This window comes from Camarhynchus parvulus, chromosome 2, assembly GCF_901933205.1.
Source record: "Camarhynchus parvulus chromosome 2, STF_HiC, whole genome shotgun sequence".
Taxonomy (NCBI): Eukaryota; Metazoa; Chordata; class Aves; order Passeriformes; family Thraupidae; genus Camarhynchus; species Camarhynchus parvulus.
Window position 1 is genome coordinate 52,706,673 of NC_044572.1, and position 24,159 is coordinate 52,730,831.

Below are 24,159 nucleotides of genomic sequence, written 5' to 3' on the forward strand. Positions count from 1 at the left end.
GCATACATATTCTTTCTTCAGAGAGAATAAAGTCTTAAGAAAATAATTGTAGAAATTTATGGCTAAAGTTGTCTGATATATCTGTTATCAACATCTGATTTCATTTGTTAGAACACTGCCAGAGTTGTAACTGTTTTGGCTGATTTTTCCATGTCAGGGAAAAGAAAAGGGATTTGTTTTCAAAGTTACTTTAAAAATTATTCATCTGTTTCCAGGACCATGTTATGGGAAAATCCACTGATAGGCTTTTTTGGTTTTTTCCTTTTTTTTTCTTTATGAGAAACCCAGTGCCTTCAGTTTTTGGATTTTCTGCAGAGTTACAGACTAACTTTGGAGTTCATGGTATTTTTAGCCTTAGTACTCTCCTTAATAGTTGTGGTTTTGTTTTTTTTTATTTAACATGTTCCTTAGTGGTGTTCCTTTGTAATTATGAAGCTGAAGCATTATCTTTCTTTATGCTTTCAGGAAAAAAAAGACTAGTATTTTATCATAATCAAGAAAATGAAATTTATTATTCCTTTCAGAATGTGTTTTTCTTCAACTGGAGCTCATTTAAAAGAAATATTTTTTTGGTTTCCTTTTTCTCTTTAATGCCAGTGTGGTCTAATAGCTTCCATGGTCACGATTTTTTATATTTGATCCTCCACCTAAAATTTATCTGAGTGTGTAGAAGTTTATTTTTCTTTGCTTGTTTGATTGCCTGTTTAATTGGAGAGATAGGAGTCCATTTAAGATGTACTTACTCTTGAAACATACTTTTGAAATTACAAGTCCTACATCTGTTATTTGCATCAATCTTCGCTACTGTTTATGCTAATTGAATCTTAATTAGGAGCTGATCTCCATGCTATGGGAAGCATCCATTCTGGTCTTTTATGAGCTGTAAATAGCTCATTAAAATAATTTGTAGATCAGTTCTTTTTTTGTTGTTTCATTTCTCTGAACGTAGCAGTTCTCTGCAATGCAAATGCATTGTGTTTTTGAAGATGTCTCAGTTTCTCTATCTGTGTAGTCTAAACTGTTTTTTGATAAAAGATATTATCAAACATAATTTTCAGGCAAAAAAAGTATTTATACAACTGTGTACCTTAAAATCTATTTGCTCTTTTTCTCTAACTTAACCTTTGAGAATTAGTATTCTAGATAAGGTATTCAAATACATTATCTTTTATTTTATTATTGTGTGGTTTGAAGGGTTTTATTGTTTCTGGTTCAATTAACACCTTCTAGCACATCTTTTGTGTGACTGTGATTTGCTGTGTGCTATTGGTTAGATGGCTAACTTGAATCAGCAAATCCCCCATGCTGCACCTGATTGCTGGCGTGGATTTGTATACTTGCCTAAGTGTCTGGTTGGAAGGTACACTATAGGAGACCTGTTTTAAAATTCTAGTCTTTTGTCATTGAAGATCTGATTTTAACTTTGAAGATTAATGAAGATTATAGTTGTGACCAGGATTATGCCATTTATGGATACTTCAGTGCCAGGAGTTTTCTTGTGTGAATGGGGAATTCATGATAATTTCCTGGAGTTTTTCATTAAGAGATATCAGAGTCACTGAGTAGAAAACACTTTTTACTGGAGCACAGTGCTCATAACATGACCATGGACATTTTTCAAAAATTCTCTTTAATAGTGTTAAGCCTTGGCCTATATGATAGTAGTTTTACTTTTTTTAGTTAACTTTTGCAGGCCAGACCTGCTGCTTTGATGCAGGGACACGGCAGATGAAGCAGTAGAATCTTGCTCCTTTGTGGGCAGTGGCTTTGCTGCATAATTGCAGGTGAGAATGTCTGCCCTGCCTAGAGGTGTATGCCACTCTTGAACTGATTTTTAGCTTCTGCAGATCTCTCAACTTGGGGCTGGATGGGCAGCCCTTACAAGCCTGAATGTAAGGTGATGTTTGTTGGTAGCACCTGGGAATGTGGTGGTTTCCTGCTGGACCCCTGCATGATGGGCTGCCTTGAATTGTGGCAGCTCTCTTGCCTCTAAACAAGGCTGTGGTTTCTGCTGCCCAGTTAATTCTTGCAGAAGTTTGAAACAAAGTTCCTGTGTAAAAACTGATAGAACACCACTGTGCATTGTGGTGTCATGCCACGTCCTGAAACAGTTGGGTCGATGCTTAGGAATTGCATAATTAGCTGGAAGAGTGGGGGTTCCCTGATAGAGATAGAGGTTTTGGGTTTTCATGCGGGGTTTTGGGGTTTTTGGATAATGCAAAAATGACTCAAGGAGCAAGAGCTGAGAGTCACTTGATGCACACGTACATGGAAACGGCTTTCATAAGGGCAATAGGAAATAACTGCAAAAGCAAAATTAGTCAAACTTAAATGTTACTAGTGTCAAAATACTTATTAGGGAAAACATTAACCAGTAAAATCAGTCATTAGGTAAATATTAGCATAGGATCAGTGATTTTAAGAGACCTTTTATAGTGTGCACCAAATGTGGATTGTGGTCTTATGTTCACACTTTTCTTGTGTAAAGATTTTTTTAATGTGTCACCAGAAGTATGGAAAAGGTATAAATGGAGGATTATTTGCCTCTGTGCAACAGAAGGCCATGGAATTTTCTGGAATGATTTTTTCCTACAAAGCTGTAGATTAATAATTGTGTTACTACTTCTGTAGCATAGCATAAGTTACCTATGTCAGTGCAATAAGTCTACATGCTTGCTTTAAGAAAAAGCAAACAAAGAATGAGACAGAAATAAATTAACTTGGCTTAGAGTCAAAGCATTGTTAAGGTTTGTGGCAAGACAGCAGACACAAAATTGGAGGGAGAAGAAAGTAAAGAATATAATTAAAATGTTATTTTCTCTTTCCAGTTTCCTGTCTTCTCTTGTTATTCATATACACTTGTTGAAATTGCATGTAAATGATTGATTGACTCAGCGAACTCATTGTAATAGATTATGTTTGATGTGCTATCTTGAAAAAAAATCTTTTGAAATTCTGTCTCTTTTCTTTGTCTGCTGACCTTGTGGCTTTTAATATCTTGTTTCCCATCTGTCTGATTTCATCATAATCTGAGCATAACTTTTCAGACCTTAATGCAGCTCTCTTTTTGTTCTGATTTAAGTCTGTTACACAAATACGGGATTTGGCCATCAACAGTAACATTAGAAAGGAATGTTGAAATATGTGTTCCCTTTACTGATGTGAAATAAAGAAACGCTTATCTGTAGATATTTGATAATGCATATTTACAGAGCATAGATCTGTCTCTACAAGCAAATGAATACAGAGATGTCTGTATCATTGCATTACATCTGCTTTAATGTTGTAAGTTCAAAGGTTACTTTTGAGGATTATTCCTTAATTAAAGGAGAAAAGAAGTGGGTCTATAAGGTTTCAGGAAAGCAGTTTTAAGTATAGATTTTAAAAATACTTATCTGACTATGTCATACAGATGTACCCAAACTCCAGTTTTAGAGATTTATTGTATTATAGATGTTTCTACTGCAAGAAGTGTCTCTATCAGTGAGGTCCTGAGTCTTGAATTACTGGGGAGTTTGGAGAAATAGACTTACATTCCTACAAACATTTTTTTCTAAAGGATATAACATCTATAAAAATGTTCGTCTGGGATATCTTTTGTATGCTAGTAGTTCAGCAGTTTGCTTAACAGCTGTAAGATATAGGTAGATCAATTCTTCGTGTTCTTTATTAATTACATAAATTGTATATGCTGAAAGGTTTTTTTGGACCGTGCCTTTTTAGTGGGACTAAATCTTTGGAAAGACCAAAGATAATGAACTGAGCCAGGAAGAGAGGAAAGAGAAAAGGCATGGTAGGGGAAAGTTTCATGGGACAGTAGAAATAGAATCGTCTTCAAGTTTGCTGAACTTGTCAGAAAGTTATTATGAATGTGGCAAAAGGCCACAGAGTTCACTCAACAGTGTGTTTTCATATAAAACACAAAACATTGATGTATTTAGTTTATTTTGGTCTATATTAGCTTATTTGTTTGGTGATGATACTACGGCTACTGCTAATAATTAATTTTGTCTGGCTAATTTGGCTGTAAATAAGGTACTCAGATCAGAGAAGGAAGTCAGAGGAAGCCAAAAGAATTTTCTTTCATGATTTATTGAAAAAACAAAAATAAGCAAACCAGTTTTATAGGCTACATAGGCATCTGCATTCAAGCAAGTGGTCAGTACATTGATTGAAATGGAATTATTCTTCACACTAAGTACCAAGTTGAATTGAGACCTTGATATAGTCCAAGCAACTATTAGTTCCAACATTGCCATCTTTACTAAGCCCTGACTTCCCTGGCATTTTCGGTCTTTTGCTATTGAAACAAGCATGAAGCAGATGCTTTAGTGGCCAAATGTCAGTATCTGGTGAGCATTATGTTTTAATCCCTTTTTTCCCTTTCCTGTACTGTGAAAAAATGCTTTGGAAAAATCTAGATGTGTGGTTTTTTCCATTATGGAAAATATTACATTCATCTCATCCAGGAAGCTGAAGCAATTTGCAACACTGTGTTAGGAAGGTATATTTTTAGGGGTAAAAGTCTTTTTGTGAAGGATTCTGTTTATGAGACTCCAATCCCTAATTCTATAGCATAGAATGTAGAAACAAATGACTAGCATGAAATTGCATTCAATATCAATATTTTGGGATTTTGTTTCACTAGGTTTTAATTCACTATGTCCTTCCCAGAGTTAAGCTTGATATAGCATTGCCTTATGCAAAATGTGGAAAGTTAAATGCATATTCCTGGTCTTTAGAAGTAAAAGCTGGTTGTAATGGATGCATCTCACTTCACTCAGTGAAATTTGTGTGTAATGTGTCAGCTGTGTAGTGTTGCATGCAAATACAGAAGAATATGTAATGAATAATATTTCATCCTCACTGCAGAGCCATTTGCTGTGGTAGAGAAAGTATCACTATGGAGTATGACCCCAAAGTGAAAAATGGCAGGAATGATGGGTCAAGACTATGTGTTACTAATAAACAACACACTCTTGTAACTCATTAACTCTCTCTATAATCATGGTGTTTCTTTCTATATTGCTGAGAAAAGTTGTAGACTAGGAAAAAAATTCTTCCTAGATATTTCCAGTACCATTTCCTTAACTACTGAGATTTTCCTGGGGACCAAAGAACAGACATGGTTCAACATTTTAGCCAAATGAAGTGACACTGGGCTATAAACAGATGGACCTGAAATCCAGCTACAAAATGTTTTCCAAAAGTACTCAGGAATAAAGAATTTATTTCTAGTTAGTATATACAAATATAATTTTTTGTCAGTAGTTAAACACTTATTTGCTATGTATTTTCTTAGTTTTTTTCCTGCTGTACTAAATTGCTCCATGCATGATTTACAGTTAAATATTTTCTTTAAATGTGACAGTGACACATTCTTATTTTCTTTTCAGAATATATAGAGAAAGAACAAGAAAATGAAATAGCTTTTGATTCCTGAGAATTCTGATATAATTCACATATTGGAATATGAATGGTAGACTCTGAATTAATTGTGTGTTTTGTTGTAGACTAGACTGATTAGTAGGTACAAAATAGTATAAACAGTTTGATCATCAAAGCAAAATTTCTTTCATCTAATGGGAGAAATATGGAGAAAATAATATTTTTGGAAAAAATTGTTCACATGGTCTACTGTTGAGGCAAGCACTTGCACTTACTGGTGCAGCTAGTTAACAAAATAAAAAAATGCATTGTGTCTGATGAATGAGTGATAATCTTCCATGGTAGCTGTAATGCTCTATTGTGTTACTTGGCTTCAGATATCATCAAACACTGTATTCCCTCCAAGAATAAAGAATAAGGAATCTGCCATGGATTATAACAGAACCACTGATTTTCATGCATTACTGCATCGCAAATTTTCATTTGTTTTTCCTAAGATATAATCATACTTACAATATATATATATTTATACTCTCACATTCTGGTTCCTAAGTTAGTATGCTGTATTTTCTTCAAAGTTAATACTTTTCCAGCTATGTCTGACTAATAACTTGCTAAATCTCTCCTTATCTTCTAATGACAGATGATTTATTAAGGCCCATGACTTAATTAATATTACAGAACATGTGGGGAGCTGAAGAATTCAGAAATATTTTCCATAGCTTGGACATGTAAAATGAGGAGCATAGGAGAAAACAAAAAGATAATCTTGTAACTGAGGAAAAAGCCTTTGTGATTTAAGCTTGGGATTGAGGTTCAGGAAATGGTGAGTTCTATCCCACAAATCCATCATGCTTCTCACTAGACTTCAGACAAGACACTACTGCAGCTGACTATTCTGCAAAATATTTAGGGTAACACTCTCTTATCTCTTAGGATAGTTTAATGCTACATATGTCCAGCATTACTGGTGTTATAGGGAACATATTAATTTTTGAGTTTATGGAGTTGTTCTTAAACAAGCACTTCTGTCATATAGCGTGTAGCCTGAGTTTTTATCATAGTAAAAAAGTATACAAAATATATAATGTCTAAAGGATACTTTTGTGACATAAATATGTTAGCTTATGTATCTAAAGCACATAGAAAGAAATCTCAGAGAAATTGTCAATGAAGTTCCAGCTTTCCTGAATATTATACTTTTTTTTCCATTTCCAGGTTGCATGTCTCACTCATGTAGCAGCGAATTACCTTAATTGCAAAATTGAAGCAAAACGCTGGGGTACTGCTCATGGGAGTATTGTTCCATATCAGGTAAGCAGAAAGCATTAGGGTTTTTTCCCTTGGAATTCATTATTTTGTGTATTATGAGATTGAGAATTGACTTTTCCCATGACCTGTAGTCTGTAATGTGTCTGTGTAGAGGTATGACAAGGTTCTGTTGTTCATTGTCATTTCTGCATTTCACATATTTCTTCATCAGCGGTAGATCAGTAACAGAACACTGAAAAGATCAAAGGTGTTTGCTGAAACTGGATGACTTTAAACCTAGCATGATGACTTGATTTATTTTCACCTAACAGAGAAACCTTTTTTTTAAGGGTTACCTGACTTCCATTCCATACCAGTTATAAACTGAGATCTTTCAATATTTTCCCTCTGAATGTTGGTGGTTTTATCTTGTGAGCCTACAAGAGCAGTCTAAATGACAAAGATAATCTGGCCGTGCTACATATTTGTAATTTTCTATTGATTTTGCTACAAATCGCTTCCTCAGTGAGACAACAGGTTGATAAAAGGAATTAAACAGAACTCAGATCTCCTCAGCAGAATTCATACTCTGCTACATCTAATGAAGGGTTGACATTCCTTAAAATAACATGACCTTCATCATATAAACAAACACAGGAAAAAAAATCTCACTGCAAGTTTTATCTTACTTTTGACCAGTACGGTAAACTCTTCTTGTAAACAAAAAATTTTGTTCTTTTCTAGCTCTTCATTTTGTGTTCTTAGATGGAGGTCGTGTCTTATGGAAACTTGAGCATATATTTAACTAAAAAAAATCTATTCTTTATTTCATATTTTTTGGCATTTCTTAGCAAGTGGTCATGTTTGTATCTAGCCGGCAAAGCCTGTATTTCTTAATTTATGTGCAGAGTCCTTTAAGTCTTGAGAGGGGCAGTTTCCAGCATTTACTTGGGAGAACTGCAGCTAAACACTGCTGAGTATCTTTATACCCTCCTTTCTTTTTACAGGAGGAGAGGGAAATTTAGTGTATAGTCTTCCCAGTGATGAAGATCACGGTGATCTTATCTGAAAGATTAGCTCCTTGTAGCCATAAAATCTGAAGCAAAAAATTTCCACTATTATGCAGAACTCTTTCACTAGCTAGTAAAAGCCAGACCTCCTCAGGTCTAAAACCAAAATGAACAGGTTTTGTAAGGACTAAGTCTACTTCATCTAGGAGACTTTTTCCATTACTTGTACTACTGCACAATCAACTATCTTGTTACGCATTAGCTACAACAAATGGCAAAGTGTCTCAGAACAATGGGGAGGTATTGTGGCTCTTTCTGCAAGAATTAGTTTAGTCCTGTAGTATCCTTGTCTCCAGTGCTATTGGTGTAGCAGCATGGGTGAGTTTTCCAGAACCAGCTCTCATGACCCAGTGTAACCAGGTATTTACACTCTGCTGTGTTTCTGTGATGCGACCTTTTGGTGCAAGCCTTTTGAGCTTTAGTATGTTGAAAGTATAAAACAGATCTGAAGTATCTGAAGTTTGTATAAGCAAACCCAAAAACCTGACTAAACAAAGCATTTTATCTTCATCATGTGACATTTGGCTGAATAACTGAAACTTGTGTTCTTTTATATCCTTTTGGCCTTTGTTTTTCCACAGTCAAAATGAAAAGCATACATTGAGTATCCTTTGTTTCTTTTTTCATAGACAGCTCTTTAGGTTTAGGAGATTGTTTTAGCTGTTTTTTGATTTAATCTTGATTAGTCATTGTGAAAGTAAATATTTTTTTTAAAAATATCTGAATAAAATTATGGTTCCTGTGTTTCTGTGTGCTGTTTCTGTAGTAGGTAGTAGAAATATTACCTCCATATTATAAACAAATTTAATCTAATTTTCTTGTTCATAAACCAATAATTAGGGTGGACTTTTTATGGATGGATTTGTGTGTGTATGTGCTTATGGCCTAACATTGTATCAGCTACTGTCATTGCAATTCTGATTGTAACCATAAGAATATTTTGGGTTTTAGAGGGTTTTTTTTTCCCTTTACTAACCCAAGCTATACTTAGATTGCAAAGTTCTTCATAAACTTGACTTAACCCTCACTGTTGCTATTGTACTGGCTTTACAGTTTCTCATACAGCTCATTTGTAATATTGCAATTTCTAATATAGAACAGATCTCTGATACCTGACTTTAATTCCTTATTCTACTTACTGAATATGCTTACTAAGCTAATGACTTACACTAATCTTTACCATTTTTTTCCCAAGATATTTTATGCAAGTGAACTACAATTTGTTCAAATAATGAAAAGCACATTTCAGAAAATTGAATTTCTATATATTTCAGAACAATTAGATAGTGGCAAACTGTTAGTTGTTTTTTCACATGTCCTTTATTTTGTTTTCTTTTTCTGTATTTTAAGTGTTTATACAGGTAATAGGTTATGAAGTGACACAGAACATGCAGTCCTGTAAAAAGTGTCAGGTTACATTAAATCATGGAGGACTGGGCAAAGATGAGATCCTCTTAGAGATATTAAAAAGGCAAAATCAAAATAACTTACATAATTTTTCAGTGTGAGAGATGTCTGATCAGAGTTACAGTAGAGCACTGACCAAAATAATAAAAAACCCTGTTAGAAGCATCCTAAAAATGTACATAAAAACTAATTTTTTTGCTTACAATTGTTACAATAAGTGTTCTATATTGAATGCTGTGATATCTTTTATTTTCACCCGAATAAATTTGTTCAAGATATCTTTGCAAATGACTATATTTTTTTTCTATTTACAAGGTCAAATTTACCGTTGACTGTATCTCTGTCATTTCTCTGAATTTCGCTATTGCTTCTTGATTGAAATACTACCAGCATAATTTGTCCCTGAATGTGTTCTCTCGATTGACCTTTATTACTTTTCTTTGCATTTAAAAATATAAAAATTAAGCATCAATGGGAAGATGGGTTTTCTCCTTCCTGAAACTATTAGCATCTTCGGAAATCTCTTTCTGGTCTGGTCTGAGATGTTAAGTTTGTTGTGCAATGTCTTTCCTATTCTTAAGGTTTTTCTCATTTGTTTACAATGTGCTGACTTTGTGACATGATCATCTGAAATGTCTGAGTTTTCAGTTCTCTGCGTTCATTACCAGGAGCCAAAGAAAAAGATGTGAATGTCTTTTGCGTATGTAATGTCTCCCAGGGTTCCTGTAAATCTAACTGTAAAGGTTTGCCACAGATTTTCAATGGAGGTGGAATTTGCAATGTGCCACAAAGATGAAGTACTCTAGGTTCTTATCAGACAAAATCAGGAATAGTTTTTTGAATCCTGAAACCTTAATGAGAAATTACCTACTTTGAGGATATCTGCTGTTTAATCAGAGCAGTGTAGCTTGAATAGGTCACTCCAGTCATAGTTAATGTAATCAGAACCCAATTTGCTTGGTTTCAAGTGTTAAAACACAAACCTTGTGTTCTGGGCTGTATATTAAATATAATTAGTACAATTTTTTAAAAAAACAGTTTCTCTAATGAGAAACCTTGTTTAGCAACAGCTGCTCCATGATTATCCAGAGGAAATCAAGGCTTCAAAACATCCAGCTTACATAATTGTGCTGAAAAGTAAAATTCTTAGTCTTTCACTTGGGGTGATAAGGTCTTCCCTCATTCTAGTGGTTTCAGTAATGTAGCTCTCTGAGACATGGACATTCACATTTTCATCTTTCAATTGATCCACTTGGAATTCATTCTCCTGAGAAAGTCTAAGTGGAATGTGTACAAGATGTTTCATGTGGCAGCTTGTCACCCTGCCATCAGATCCCCTGGGCAAGTGAGCAGAGGCAAACTTTCAGCAAAAGATATAGAGCTATTTCCTTTCAGGTCATAATGATGGAAATCTATTTAGAAAACTGAGAAAACAAGTTCTTGCATATATCTAATGAATATGATTTTATTTTTGTTCTGGAATTTTAAGACTCGCAGGGTTTTCTCAAGTATAGTTCATTTTATTTTCAGAACACGCAAAGGGCACAGCCATTCTAAATTGAAGTTAAAAACATGAGACAGTAAAGAAATTATTTTAACCAATTACCTTTTCTGTTGACTGACCTATGCATTTTAATAACTCATCAGACCTAACACTAATGGTTTGTTGTTACAACCTCACTTAGATTCTTTAAGTATCAACTTCTGCTTGTGCTAAGCATAAAATTTTCTTCATATGAGGAAATTATTTCAGTGTCAAAGTCAGTTAAATGTTATGAAGATCAAAGTATAAGCTCACAAGGAAGTGAAAGGTATGAGGTATTAGGAAGATGAGCACATTCTTAGATAAAATATCTCTGCATTATTTTTATGATCTGCATCTCATACTTTTTGGTCATAGAGTTTCATACTGTCTAGGAGTCTTACAAGGAAAATCCCACACATGTCACTTGTGTCTCATCACAGGAACAGAGAAATTTGATTATTGACCTGATTCATCTGGCAGAGATGCTTTTCACACAAAGGCACAATGTGCACCAATTTTTCTAACTCAGCTCTAGAGAATCTCTCAGAACTTCAGTCTCCTTTATTTTTTCTTTCAGTGAAGAGGACAGCAGAATAATGTCAATCATTTAGAAATTTCAAACTGCTTATTCCGTCCAAGAATGGTGATATGTACTCATTTTCTTGTCTGCCTTTATGTGGTTTTATGGGATACTTCTGCAGTTAATGACTCTTGGAATCAAAAGCAACAAAGAATAGAGCTTTGATTATTTGCAAAGTTTTGTTTTGTACATGAGACTCTCCTTAAATAAATTCAAAATGGAAGAAAATCTTTCTGCTCTAAATTAGCTCAGTCTAGGAGAAGACGGAACTTATGCCCAGGAAATATAGTAAAATACAGATCTTTTTTTGTGGAGGGGGAAGTTTTAAATTCAGGCAATGCAAGATGACCCTTCTTACTCTGTGAGTGTTATCTACATAATACTGATCTGGACTACTTAGACTGCCTTGGGGCTCCATTTTCCTATATTTTTCTTCCAAGCAGTGAAGCATATATACCACTAAACATGAAAAGCAAATGTATTCACAGATCAGCTGACTAGAAGCTGTGTTCTCCAGCAGCAAAGCGTGTTCTATCACACTACATGGATAATATTTCTAAAGAACAGTTGGCCATCCTCACAATCAATATCTTTACTCATGTGAGGAATATCCAATACTTTAGTGGCCTTCATCTACTTACCTATAGGTTGTTTTTTAAATCTCTCCTTCCTTATGTCTTTATCTTAGAAGACACAAGAAAGAGTGAAACCAGAAAAGCTCGTGTCATAATGGATTCTGTAAAACAAGAAAACAGGAATATAATTTGCAGGACTTTCCCTCTTTCTTTCTTTCTTTTTGAACAATTTTCTATTTGTAGCTTTCTTTACTAGATTTTTTTTCAGATGTTTCCTACTATAGTATGATGACATTAACCACTGTGCCCTTTTCACAGATGATTTGGTCTTATTGTGAATATAGAGGACTAGAGTTGGCACTCTGCTTGGTAAGAAGTGCTGGAGTATGGATTTTTTCCTTGCCATTTTAGTAATTGAAAAAGTATGGTAATATCTGTGGCAATCTCTGTAGAAAGCTCATAAATGATGAGTAATTAATTCTAGTTATTCAAACATGACAACATTATACTGATAATTTTGTGGGGATTTTCCTTCAGTGTGTTGTCAAGCCTCACCTCTGGCAGAGCAGCTGTCTGGAAACCAGTCCAGTAGATTTGCCTTGGGCAGTTTTAGATATGTTCTCAGTGTATGATATGAGATGTAGTTATAAATTCATTCATGTATATCCTCTCTTGTCAGAAATAGCACTTTAAAGAAGCTGACCTGGTATGCACACAGACAGCTTCTACCTGTACAAAGGGAATTTTCAGATTTAAATAAAATGCATTTTTAATTGAAAACATGACACTGTTTTCTTTTTCTGAAGGAAATCCCCCTGCACCTTTTCGTTTTAAGGAATGCCTGCAAGGTATTTTTTAATGTCACTTATACTTTAAATTTTCAAAACAGGCATGGATAATCACAATTATTGTCAAGGAAAGATAGTTGACAACAGAGGCAATCTCATTTTTTATCTCCTTCTGGGAAATGTCACAGGCTATTCTTGTATATGTACTTGAATATGTGTTTGTACTGACATATTTATTTCCACTCATTTAAATTGAATCTACATTAAGATTATTCACCTGTCACTTGTCCATGGATACATTAAAAAAACCCCTCTAATTAAACTAGGATAGGAATACAAGTATACTCATTTTCAATGTCATTTGGTGGACATTTGTCTTCTATGTATACTGTTAATTGTTTCTTCCACATTTGCCCATTGCTGGGGTGAGGGATCTAGTTGGTATTTACAGCAAACATGTTACAAGGCTACTGAATATTACAGAATTGTATATTTATGTCAAATTTAGTTCTTTGGAAGAGCAGTTTAACAGAGCCCTGATCAGTAGAGGGCTCTTCACATTGTAGCTGGTTGGAAAGTGATGAAAGCAGGATTTGTGGGATTGTAGAGGAGATATTGACTGCAGCTGGATCACTGCTTTCTTCTAATCTGTTTATTGGATCCAAGGCAGAAGAATGAACTTTGCTTTTCGTTTTCTTAACATATGTTTTATAGTCATTATATTATTATACAGTGCAGCCACTCATGAGCTGAAACATATTTAAATAGTCTGAAAGAGGACTCAGTTATCTGTGTATCAGCATTGCTCAATGACTTCTGACATAATTGTCCTGCATAAAAAAATAATAAAAAAATATATATATATGTAAATATATATATATGCATGTACATAAATAGGTGCTTGTGCTCCTTATTTTTACCATGTGAAGCTTGTGTCAGTTTTGGTTGGGAAAAGTTGATTGTTATGGAAAGGTATGTCCACTAGATGTCATTCATGTAATCTAGTTTTTGTGGTAGCATTTATTTCTGAAGAGCCATGAAGGATGGTGGATACAAATTACCAACATTATTAGGTGTTTTTCTACATGCAGTGCTTTTGACTTTATATATGTGTGGCATGTTACAAAATAATATTAGGATTCTCTCTGTGATGGGTTTGACACATAATTTAGTCTAGAACTCCCATCTTTGCCTATTTTTGCTTAGAATAGCATTCATTGTTGCATGAGTAGGTGTGTTATATAAGAGTAGCCAAGTGAACTGCATGTAGTTGGTAACTCTCTGGAAGGAGAGACATGAGTATAGATGTCAGGGCATTATGCCCCAAAGGAAAACCAAAATATCATGAGATTAATAAAATTCCACCCCAAATATGATCTTTTCTAAGCTCTATATAACTAAAACAGCAGTTCTTTAGAAAAGTGCATATCTTGTTAGGAAAGGGAACTCAAATTTCAGAAACTTACACAAGGGGATTTACATACTTACATATCTTTGCCACATAACGATGCTTAAATAACTGAGGGACTTAAATTAGAATCACTTCAATCTACCTTAAATAAAATACCCTGTATGTGGACAGGTCAGAAGTCCACTGAGTATTCAGTTGGGTGGGCTGATAGGATCTGTACTTGACTGATACCAGCAAAGAGTTCTTTCACCCCCTGTCTCCCTCCACCCATCTTTGTAGTACGGCGTGTGCTAGTAACTGCTAGACAGCTTCTGGGGAGCCATATCCATACTCTCATTGAAGAGCAACTGCTGCAACATTGGCCTGTGCTCTTCCCCACTTTCAGCTTGGAGCAGCTACAGCGAAACTGGAAGCTGCAGATCACAGCTTCCTCCAACCTCCCTTTCCCCTTCCATATGGAATAAAGAATTTCTCTGCCCTGTGTAGTCAGCCAGAGGGCAAGATGGGGAAGTGATAATCCTCTTGGAATGAGCACTTGCATGAAAAATGATAAATGCTACTTTGTATGGGGATTAACACTTGCTTATGAACTTGCTTTTAATAGAGTGATGCTTCTCTTTCAGCGATGTGAAGGTTCATTGTACTCATAGACCTGATTAAGAAACACTGTTCAGCCAAAAGGGAGCCATCTGCCACCAGAAACATAAAGCTGTTCAAAACTGTTTCACTCTTTTGAATATTGTCCTCAAGAATGTAAACCACTTACTTTCACATAGCATTTACTTCCCTAAAGAAAGGCTCGTTCCCCACATCTCATCACAACATTCTTCTTTCTCCTAGCATGAGAATTGCATTTCTGCTCACGTTTAATGCATATGTTCGAAGTCTGTGCTTTATCCCCATGAAACTCTGAAACAGGACTCTCCAGAGGTAGTTAATGAATGGAGTTGCTATATAAACTACATCTCTTTTAATTTCTTTGATGGAAGACTTTGCATTATGCGGTGAGGATGTTCACAGAGTGGATCAATCTGTCAATAGAGTTTGTGAAGCTTGTTTGGTATCTCTAGATATATTTGATATTAAGCACTGCTTCATAAAGTTTTGGTGCACAACCCGATTGCTACTTTGCAAGATGACCCCTTCTTTTCACAGTGAGATGACATTTCATCAAACCTGGTCATTAAGTTAATTTCCAAGCACTGATGCCTGCAAATAAATTTCATATGGGCTATACTGTTTTCTTGAAAATTATTGCCTTACTGCTACAATAAGGTTAGCTCCACTGGAATCACAACTGTGGTACTCCAGTACACTGCCACTCCTGAGAATTTAATGGGAAGGGTAGTGAGAGGGCTTCTGCTCTATTTTCAAAAATGACTTATGAACTTAAGAAGTATCAGTCCTGTTGTCTTTCCAAAGTATTGAAGATTTAAATGTTAAATCTGGTTATGTACATAAGCTTTAACTATGCAGTGTTTTTAAATGTTGTTTCTCATGCCCTTTGTTACATTCAATCATACATATAATGTTGCATGATGCTAGCACAGGTATTTTTAATTATTAATTATTTAATGCTTTCACTAATAAAATTTGATGGAAAAAACCCCCTTAGAATTGTAATTTAAGGCTTCTTCTATTATTAAACCACTATTATTACCAAAATTGTTTTGATTTCTTTACTTTTTAATAAATAGTAATTTTGTTGTATTGAGAGGGATTAGGGTGAAGGTGAGAGAAAAATTTTTTAAAAGTAGTTCTCTGTTTTGACAAAATCATACTTCCTGACCATCACCTAAAACATGCAGTACTCACTGCCTGGAATTTACTCTTCTAATACAAATTAAGCTAGAGAAATTAATCTTACATCTGTATCCCCAAGGGAACCTCAACTAGTTTTATCCAGTCTACACCTTCACCTTCGTTCACTTATATCTAGGATAGTTTTGACAGATTTTTTTTTCCAATTTCTATTCACCAGAAGTTTTGCAGTACATGCTACAGTCTTGTTTATGTAGATTTTCATGCCCACTGCGAGGAGTAAAAGAAGTAACTCTATTTACAATAAGGAAGATAGAACCTGAAATTAGTGATAGGTTTTTGGTTATAAAGTTAGTGGTGTGTTATGACAGTTGATCACAATGTTGTGTCTAGCAAGTCTTTACATATGTAAATATATGTACATCTACCGTGTTCTTATTCCTAGATTATGTGAAGTCAGTTCATTCATGTTTCCCCCAAAGCTATATTTTTTAAACCTCTTGTATCTTTTTGATTTTATCTCTGATATGATTTCCACTTTGATCACCTCTTCAAGTGATGTGTCCAGATCCACCAAGCGTCTTAAGTGGATTCTACATGTTTTTGAGTAACACAAAGAACTTTCACATGTGTTTAGGGCACCCAATAATAGCTTGCTTTAAGTTTTTAACAGCAACATGTTGTAATGTCTCCTTCATCTAAGGTTTTCTGTTGCCAGGGCAGGAGAACAGCATATAGTTCGATGCCTAAACTTTGCTGATTGCTTATCAGCTGCAGCTTCCTTTTGATTTACTGTTAAAAGGTTCTTGGGCTTCCTTTGTCTGTATTCCATATTTTTTTTTTGTTTCACTGTGGATCATTTTGCACGGTAGTTTTTAGTTATCAGGTACACTGATGACTCCAAGTCCAGTGAAGCCTGCAGAAGTGAGGTTACTCTGCTGAAGTGACCTCTAAATCTGAGGTAACAGAAACCAAATTAATTGCTTGACCGTGATCTTGGTTTATGTCAGCTACAGCAAGTTGAGGGTACGCAGACTTTGAATGAGGATGTCCCTGTGTGGTTTGGTGGACTTTTTAATTTTTGGCATGTTAGTTTTACATCATTAGTCATCTGTCTCTTCCTGCATGTTTCTAGGTAGATGAAGCTAGAAATTTCAAAAAGTTGTAACAATATGGAAGACCCAACTTGTGTTTCATATTTTGTATTTTATATTTTCTATATTTTTTTGTTTTAGAAAGCTACCATGGTAAAGAGTGGAAGTTAAATTATTTTGGTGGAAAGGCTGTTCTTTTCTAGAAAAAAATAAAAAGCAGACAAAAGGTTATCCTTTAATTTGCTGTCAGTTAATATTAGTTGTTCTTCATGTGGAATGACCATAATAATAAACAAATAGGAAGTTGATGTGACTTCCTTCAAGTAGAGAAACATTAGCTGAATCTATGTAACACTGAAATCCTAACATAAAGACAAGGAATATAGAATACTACAAATACCGATGTATGATCATGTCTCTTCTCATCAGAGACATGTTTTAATCTTGTCAAATTTATTTTTGGCATATGTGGTTATGGTAATGTCTAGAGAGTTTTGACCATGAATAATAGTTGTGACAATGCAACAAAGGCTTTTGTAGTATACACAAGTTGTTAACTTAGCTCATTGGGGCAGAGACTTGCATTTTAATTTGGCTTGAAGCTTAGAACAATGGACCCCGAGTCTTATTTTAGTGCTTTCACAAAACCAAGAATAATTTTTTCCTCTTTTGTGTACAAGCATAAAGTATTTTATTTGAGGATGTGAATGTCTTGAAGTAATTTTATGATTTCACATTTTTGTTCCTGATGTTACCCATTTTTACATGCTCAGTTGACATTCACCATTTTGTCAAAATTGGGAGATAAATAGGAAGCATAAATGGCCATCACATGACTGCTGAAATTAGGAAATAATCTGAGATTAGTTTAATACCTACAGCATTTACTGATCTATTTAATCCATGAATAATGAGGAAGGCCATGGACAGCAATAATATGTATATTTGTCTTAAAAGTCTGATCAGGTAGCTCATTTAAGAGAATGTTATTAGTGAAACCTCTTAGCACTCCTGCATAATTATGCTGTCTTTTCACTGTTACCTTTTCAAGCCCCTTGGAGATTCTTAAGTAGTTTATTTCCTGCCATTTAACAGTTTTGAGTAATAATGATGATGAGAAAACAGTTAAATAGTTTCTTTTTTCAAGTACCAGGTGCTGAAAGCAACTGAGAATGTCAGTGGTTTTTATAGTGGTTTCCTGTACAACTTGTGCAAGCTTCCTCGAGCTTGGGTCGTATAAGCCTTTGTTAGATTAAAAAAGATAAAATAAATGATTTGTAGTCAAGACATTGGACTGAAACTAAGAAATTTAGTTCTGTTTGCTTGCAAAATAGCTGTGTTATTTCTGTTTTGGGTGTTGTGACTTCATTTAATGTAACACTGATTTTTGGGGGAGTGCTCCCAATCCATTTTTAATACAAGGTAGAGCAGTTTCTTGAAATCACCTGTTCCAGATTACAGCAAGTAACAGAGTGGTAGTTATTTCCAGAATTTGTGCTGCTTTGTTTTTTATCACATTTCTGTCTATGTTTTGAGATTTGATTGCTGTCTTTGGGATTTGAGTAGAGCACTTTTGCATGCCCCTGCTTCATCTTTTAAAGAGCTGACCTGTTCCTTCTACTTTTCTCCTCTTTGGTCTCTATTTAAATAGTAGGCTGTTCATAAGATGTTGAAAAGAGATGATTTGTGTCTTGCAGGCTGTGACTGCGTGACATTGAACAATGCAATGTACAGGAGCTAGTTTAAATGCTGCAAGCAGGGAATAATCATAAACAGTCTTGGATGGGGCTATCTTTTCTCTGTGTAAGATAATCTTTAAAAATATTGCTTTACAAAGATATTTGCCTGACTTATTCTGGGACTTCACAACCCCTCAGGCAGTTAATTCTAGTGCTTCACTATTTATTATCTCAGTGGCATAAAAGGCAATATGCTAGGAATATTTAGATCAGATATTAAGAAAAGATTTCTAACAGAGAGGACACATTCTTTCCTCTTTTTCAATAGTCCTCTAGATCTTATAGGCTGGTATGTCTCAGACTTCTCCAGGCTAAATATTCCCAGCTTGCTCAGTCTTTCCCCTTGGATCACATGTTCTGGAATTTACTGTTAATCTCTGACCTTTCCTTTTGGAACACAACAGTTTTGTGGCATCCAGAACCAAATGCAGTACGTTGCTCCAGTTCCAGTTGCATCATCTTGAAGTCCAAGAGAAAGAATATTTAGTGGGTTCTGCTGATGATCTAAAATTCCACTTTAATATTACCTTGCTGTTGCAAAGGAGCCTTTGTTAATTCATACTCAGTTTGTGAAACACGTAGATTCTGGATCCTTTTCTCTTGCATACGAATTATTCATGTCAATGAATTACTCATGCCTAATTGTAGAACCTCCCAGCTGATTTTCATTCTTGAATTTTGCCTTCTGCTTTCAGATTTCATCTCCCAGTTAGCTACAAACACTTTCAGTTCTATCTAGTCAGACTAGTGCTTGCAGTTCCTTCTAGTTTTGTAGATCTTCAGGGTTGATGTATGTCCTTTCCTCTCTCCATATCTGTGTTTTTAATGGGAATATTGAAATGATCCATGAATAGTTGATAGTATTTTTTCACATTGACAAAGAGTTCATAACCCCTTCGGGTTGATATCCAGCCAGTTGATAATTTGTTTTCTCGTGTGGTCTTACTTAAATTGTACTGCCCTTCCCTTTAGGCTGGTGTGCAGAGACAGACACCTTAGTCAATGTATATGAACTTTGGAAGACAATTTTGGCTGTTTCCCTTTCTCTGGTTGTTTGGTGGCGAATGTATGTGTGTCCTTCTGAGAGGGAAGTGCTGACATATAATTTGCTTGATTGTATTATTTTTTTTTAATTCAATCACTCTGCACATTTCTAATCTCTAGTATCTCTCTTCTGTCCCCGGTATGACAGTGTGTAGCTTCCTCAGACTCAACTGCAAGGATTATAGAAAAAAATATCTTAGCAAGTGCTTAAGCAGAGTGCTTGAAAACACTGTGTTTTCAGAAGTATGCTCTCAACACAGCATTTTCATAATCTAGATGAAATTTCATTGTGTATAGCCATGTTGGTGTGCTACTGTACCCTTTCTAATGAATTCCCTGAGTATATGTTTGTGTAGTGCAGAATAGAGTCATAGGTGTCCTTTTAATGCAAATATCAAGCAACTAAAATAGTAACACATTGCAGAATGTAAATAGTAGGCAGATGGGCTGCTCCTGGAGATTGTCAATGTTCATGGGAATCAAGAGGGTCATCAGTTAGTTTCAGATTACATTGATTACTGTGCTGAGCATCTTAGACCCCCCAACTTAGTCACCGAAATGGATTACTGTGCCCAGCATCATAGACATGCAGACTTAGTCACCCAAATCCAATTGAATCCTTTAAAGTGCAAGTTTAGTGTGGCTTCAAGGACATGTAAAACCTGTTGATTAATTTCTGTGTTATGGTTTAAGAATTTTAGCTGGAAACAGAAGTTAAAACAATATCATCTTGATGAATGTGCCAATTCTCCCTATATTATGAGTTGCAAAAATTGCTTTGGTGGAAAAAGAAGGAAGACAGCTGACTCCTTTGCATAATTACTGAAGCTGACTTGGCAGCATGCTAGACTTTGTCTATCCTCCATTTTAATAAAAGCTTATCAGTTATTTGGTTTTTGCATCTTTGATTTCAGTTCCTTGAGGGAATCAAGACCCTGTTCTTGATTTAGCAAGACTTTACTGTCCAGATGTAAATGGTATTTTTTGGGTAATGTTTATCAGACTCACCAGACTCATCAGTAATGTATCAACTCATCAGGACTTGGAAGGAAAGGCAGCTTCTCCCTGAAGCTCCAAAAATACTGAAAGCGAAAAATGCTGATAGTTTTTGTTTTGGAGCATCTCATGGCTTTTAAGCCAGCTTTATGATTTTGGGAGATCTGAGTGAATCTCAGTATGTGCCTTGGCATAATGTAATCATTCACTGTACCATCTGCTGTAATTCCATCAAGACATGCTCCCCTTGACATCGTTACCCCAAAACCATTTCTGATAACATTGCTTCCAAGCTCTGCACCCATGTCTTCTAGGGAATAAGCAGACCTTTCACGTTTGAAAGGCTGCTAAGAGACAAACCTAGTATCCACTAAATTTAAAATGCTGTTCAAATCCATTGTAGTTGTTCTGATGTCGCACTCCAAGAATGTCTTAAAACATGTAAGTAAAAGGGTTGTAATGAGCATTAGGAAAGCTGCAGACTGAATGTCTCTGGAACCCTCGTGGAAGTGGCTGCAGTGGAACTGGCAGTACTTGGTGGTTAAGTGATGGCGTGATGACAATTTCAGCTCAGGCAGGGAAGACGCTGTGTTTGCCACATGTGAATTAATATAGTGCTGCTTTTTTACTGTTGAGGGATTAGCATACAATTTAAAAAATATTTGAAGTATAGCAGAATAGGGGAATAGCTGAACCCATATTGCAGACAGCTGCTTTTTTGAGCTGATGAGCTAAGCTATAGCTCATAAGCTATAGCTGGGAAGCATCAAATAAGAAATTAAAACACTGCCAATGCCTATGATAGGACTACAATACCAAGTAAGAGCTATGCCCTTCAAGTAAGTAACCAGAAAAAGGATGAGAGACAAGAATATCTCCCTGCCATTTGGACTAAGCTTTCCTGCTTAACAGTAATTTGTATCATAACCATTATTTTCAATGCATTTCTGAGTCCATACTTCATGAATAGCGACCAGCGATAGAAAATAAAATTGTGAAAACGTATTACAGAAAAAGGGATGCTGAAAGTGATAGAGTTCTGAAAGTTCAGAATTTACTTTTTATCATTCTAGTTCTCTGTTTTATTCTAACATGAGTACTAAATACTATGAATAAAGTCAGATAAGCTAGACATTTTTTTCTTTAATTTTGTAACATCCACGAGCCCAAGATTTGATATTCACTTACAGAACATGTCTTGCTGCAAGTCCAGGTTAAGTATTAAAAACTAGTGAAATGATTGTAAAAACCTCTTCTCACTATGTAGAAAATTTACTTTATAAAAACTCAAATTCTTGGTTGTGGTTCATGCAGCTACATATAACTAGGATTTATCAATTGATATCATATTGCATTGAGCTCTATCACATTAAATCACCTGTTAGTAGTGAGGGAAACATTCTGAGGCCAGTATTGCCCTTTCAGATTAATCTGTCAATAAAATTAAGAATACTAAGTTCACCAAGTTCTTAGAATAAGAAGGAGTATATGGACTGCAACATCATGCTCAGCTCTCTTAGAAATCAAGTAAGTGGAGAAGCAACCATAAAAATTTGCCAAGCTAGGGTTTAACTCAAGCACATTGAGGCTACAGTGACTAGAAAAGGAAATTGGAATTTTGTGTGGTTATAATCTATTGTTTGACATCCACTACCTGCTCCTGTGTAATTTACTGGCCTCTTTTGGTCACCTGACTGGAGACATTAAGTGGGCCACAGGGTAAGCCAGGAAATTCAGCTCTTGGCTTTCCAAGTCTGCAGCACAGTTGTTTTCCCTTTCCCCTTCCCCCCCCCCACCTCTTTCTTCACAGCTGGTCAGCACATGCACAGTAATTGCTTAGGGCAGGTAAAGGCAGATTTGGAAAGATACATATGGAGCACATGCAAATCTGCACTAAGTTTTTGGAATGCAGCAACAGAGTGAAGTTAATGTAAAGAAAGATTTCTTTTATGTTTAAAGTTTCTAAAACTTATAAAAAAGAGAGACAACAAATTCACTTAATAACCTTTCCTTTGCTCTACTACTGCTAACTGTGAGGGTCTGGGATTTTGCCAAAATATTACACATTGCTCAAGAAGATTACAAAGAAATCCCAGACATGCACTGGAGAGTTATTAAATTTAACATTTCTAAAAGATATTTTCAACATCTAAATACTTGTTCGAGAGTTGTTTTCCTCAACTTTCAAAAGTTGCCACAACTCAGTCACAGATAAGAACTTCCAGCTTTTTAATTGATATATAAATTGAGTTTAAAACCAAATCCACTACATTTCCTGTGGTAAAGGAAACGCATACTCTTCAGTTTGGTTTGTCTGTAATTTGAAAATCATGTTCTCAGGAAATCCTGCATAATTTTTTTAACGTAAACAGGAAAAGTATTTATTTGCTTGGGGCTCTGTTTGTGTGGACATGGGGGTGAGCAGAAATAGTGTAGATTCTGGAACTCATGTCTTAGTGAATATATCTCAGAATAAAGAAAAAAATAAATTCCAAATAAGGTGATTTTGTCTCTGATCATGGATGGGCTAGTAGGAAGGGATTTAAAATGCTTTATTCTCCTTTATATGTTCTTACTGTTTCTCTGAATTTCAGTAATGAGGGCAATTAAAAATGAGAAGATGACAAATTTGTAGAGAAGGTGTCTTTTTATTCCTTTTCAGGTGTTCTTGCCTTGTCTGCAAAGTTGTTTTTTGTCATCTGGAAATGAATGATTTGTAAAATTGCTGCAGGATTTCAGCCCTCACATCCTTCTCTGCTCTCACCCCCTCAAGGCCCTAAATTTACTTTTGCCATTTGTAACAGTTCAGTTGAGGGTTGAACTTCCCCTCCTGCTTCTCTTGAGCTTTCCTGATTTCACTTACTGTTTGTTTGAACAAGATATATTGGATTTTATTTTCTCTCCATTATTATGAACTCTAGATTTCACATAATTGATTTTGTTTTCAGTTAGAAAATAGTGTTACACATTTTGAGTATAAATTGTGCAGTAAGTAGGCTGCTTTATTTTTGTGTGGGTAGAAACAGTCTGTAGAGTTATTGCAGGAGCTGAACCCTGTTTGGTTATAAAACTTTTGAAATAAAAGGACAGAGATTTGTAAGGAACTATTTGTGGATATCTTTTTTAAAACCAGGATGTGATTCAAGCTATTATTTAACAAGAGGACTCAACAACCTCACCAAATGCAGGGAAAAATTAAGTATGGGAGCAGGTGCATGCTTGCTTTATTTGGATTTGTTTGTGGCATTTTCTTAAAAGTTTAAAGTTCAGTATATCACTCTAACAAACTGTGGTCATGAACACTCATAGCTTCAGGGGAAAATTGGAAGCAGTGATAGTCTTACCAGAAATATTAACACTAAAGTTGCACAGAGAACATAGTTTAAAGTGGAAAATCAGGTTAGTTTCCTCTTTTGTTTTCTCAAGGGTAAACTGTGAGTTAATATAGTAACAACAAAATGATAGGTATTTCTTTATAGGTTTTTTAATTCAGTGAAACAAACAGATTTTTCCAGTAATCATTCTTAGAG

At 35.2% G+C, this 24,159-nt stretch overlaps 1 protein-coding gene across 1 annotated transcript in view; it reads left to right on the forward strand.

The window, feature by feature from the left end:
- SUGCT (succinyl-CoA:glutarate-CoA transferase) overlaps positions 1-24,159 on the forward strand; it is a 315,155-nt gene that overhangs the window by 56,795 nt on the left and 234,201 nt on the right. Inside the window, exon 9 of the mRNA XM_030966674.1 lies at positions 6,607-6,702. Coding sequence (XP_030822534.1) covers positions 6,607-6,702 — 96 coding nt within the window. The remainder of the gene's footprint in view (positions 1-6,606; positions 6,703-24,159) is intronic.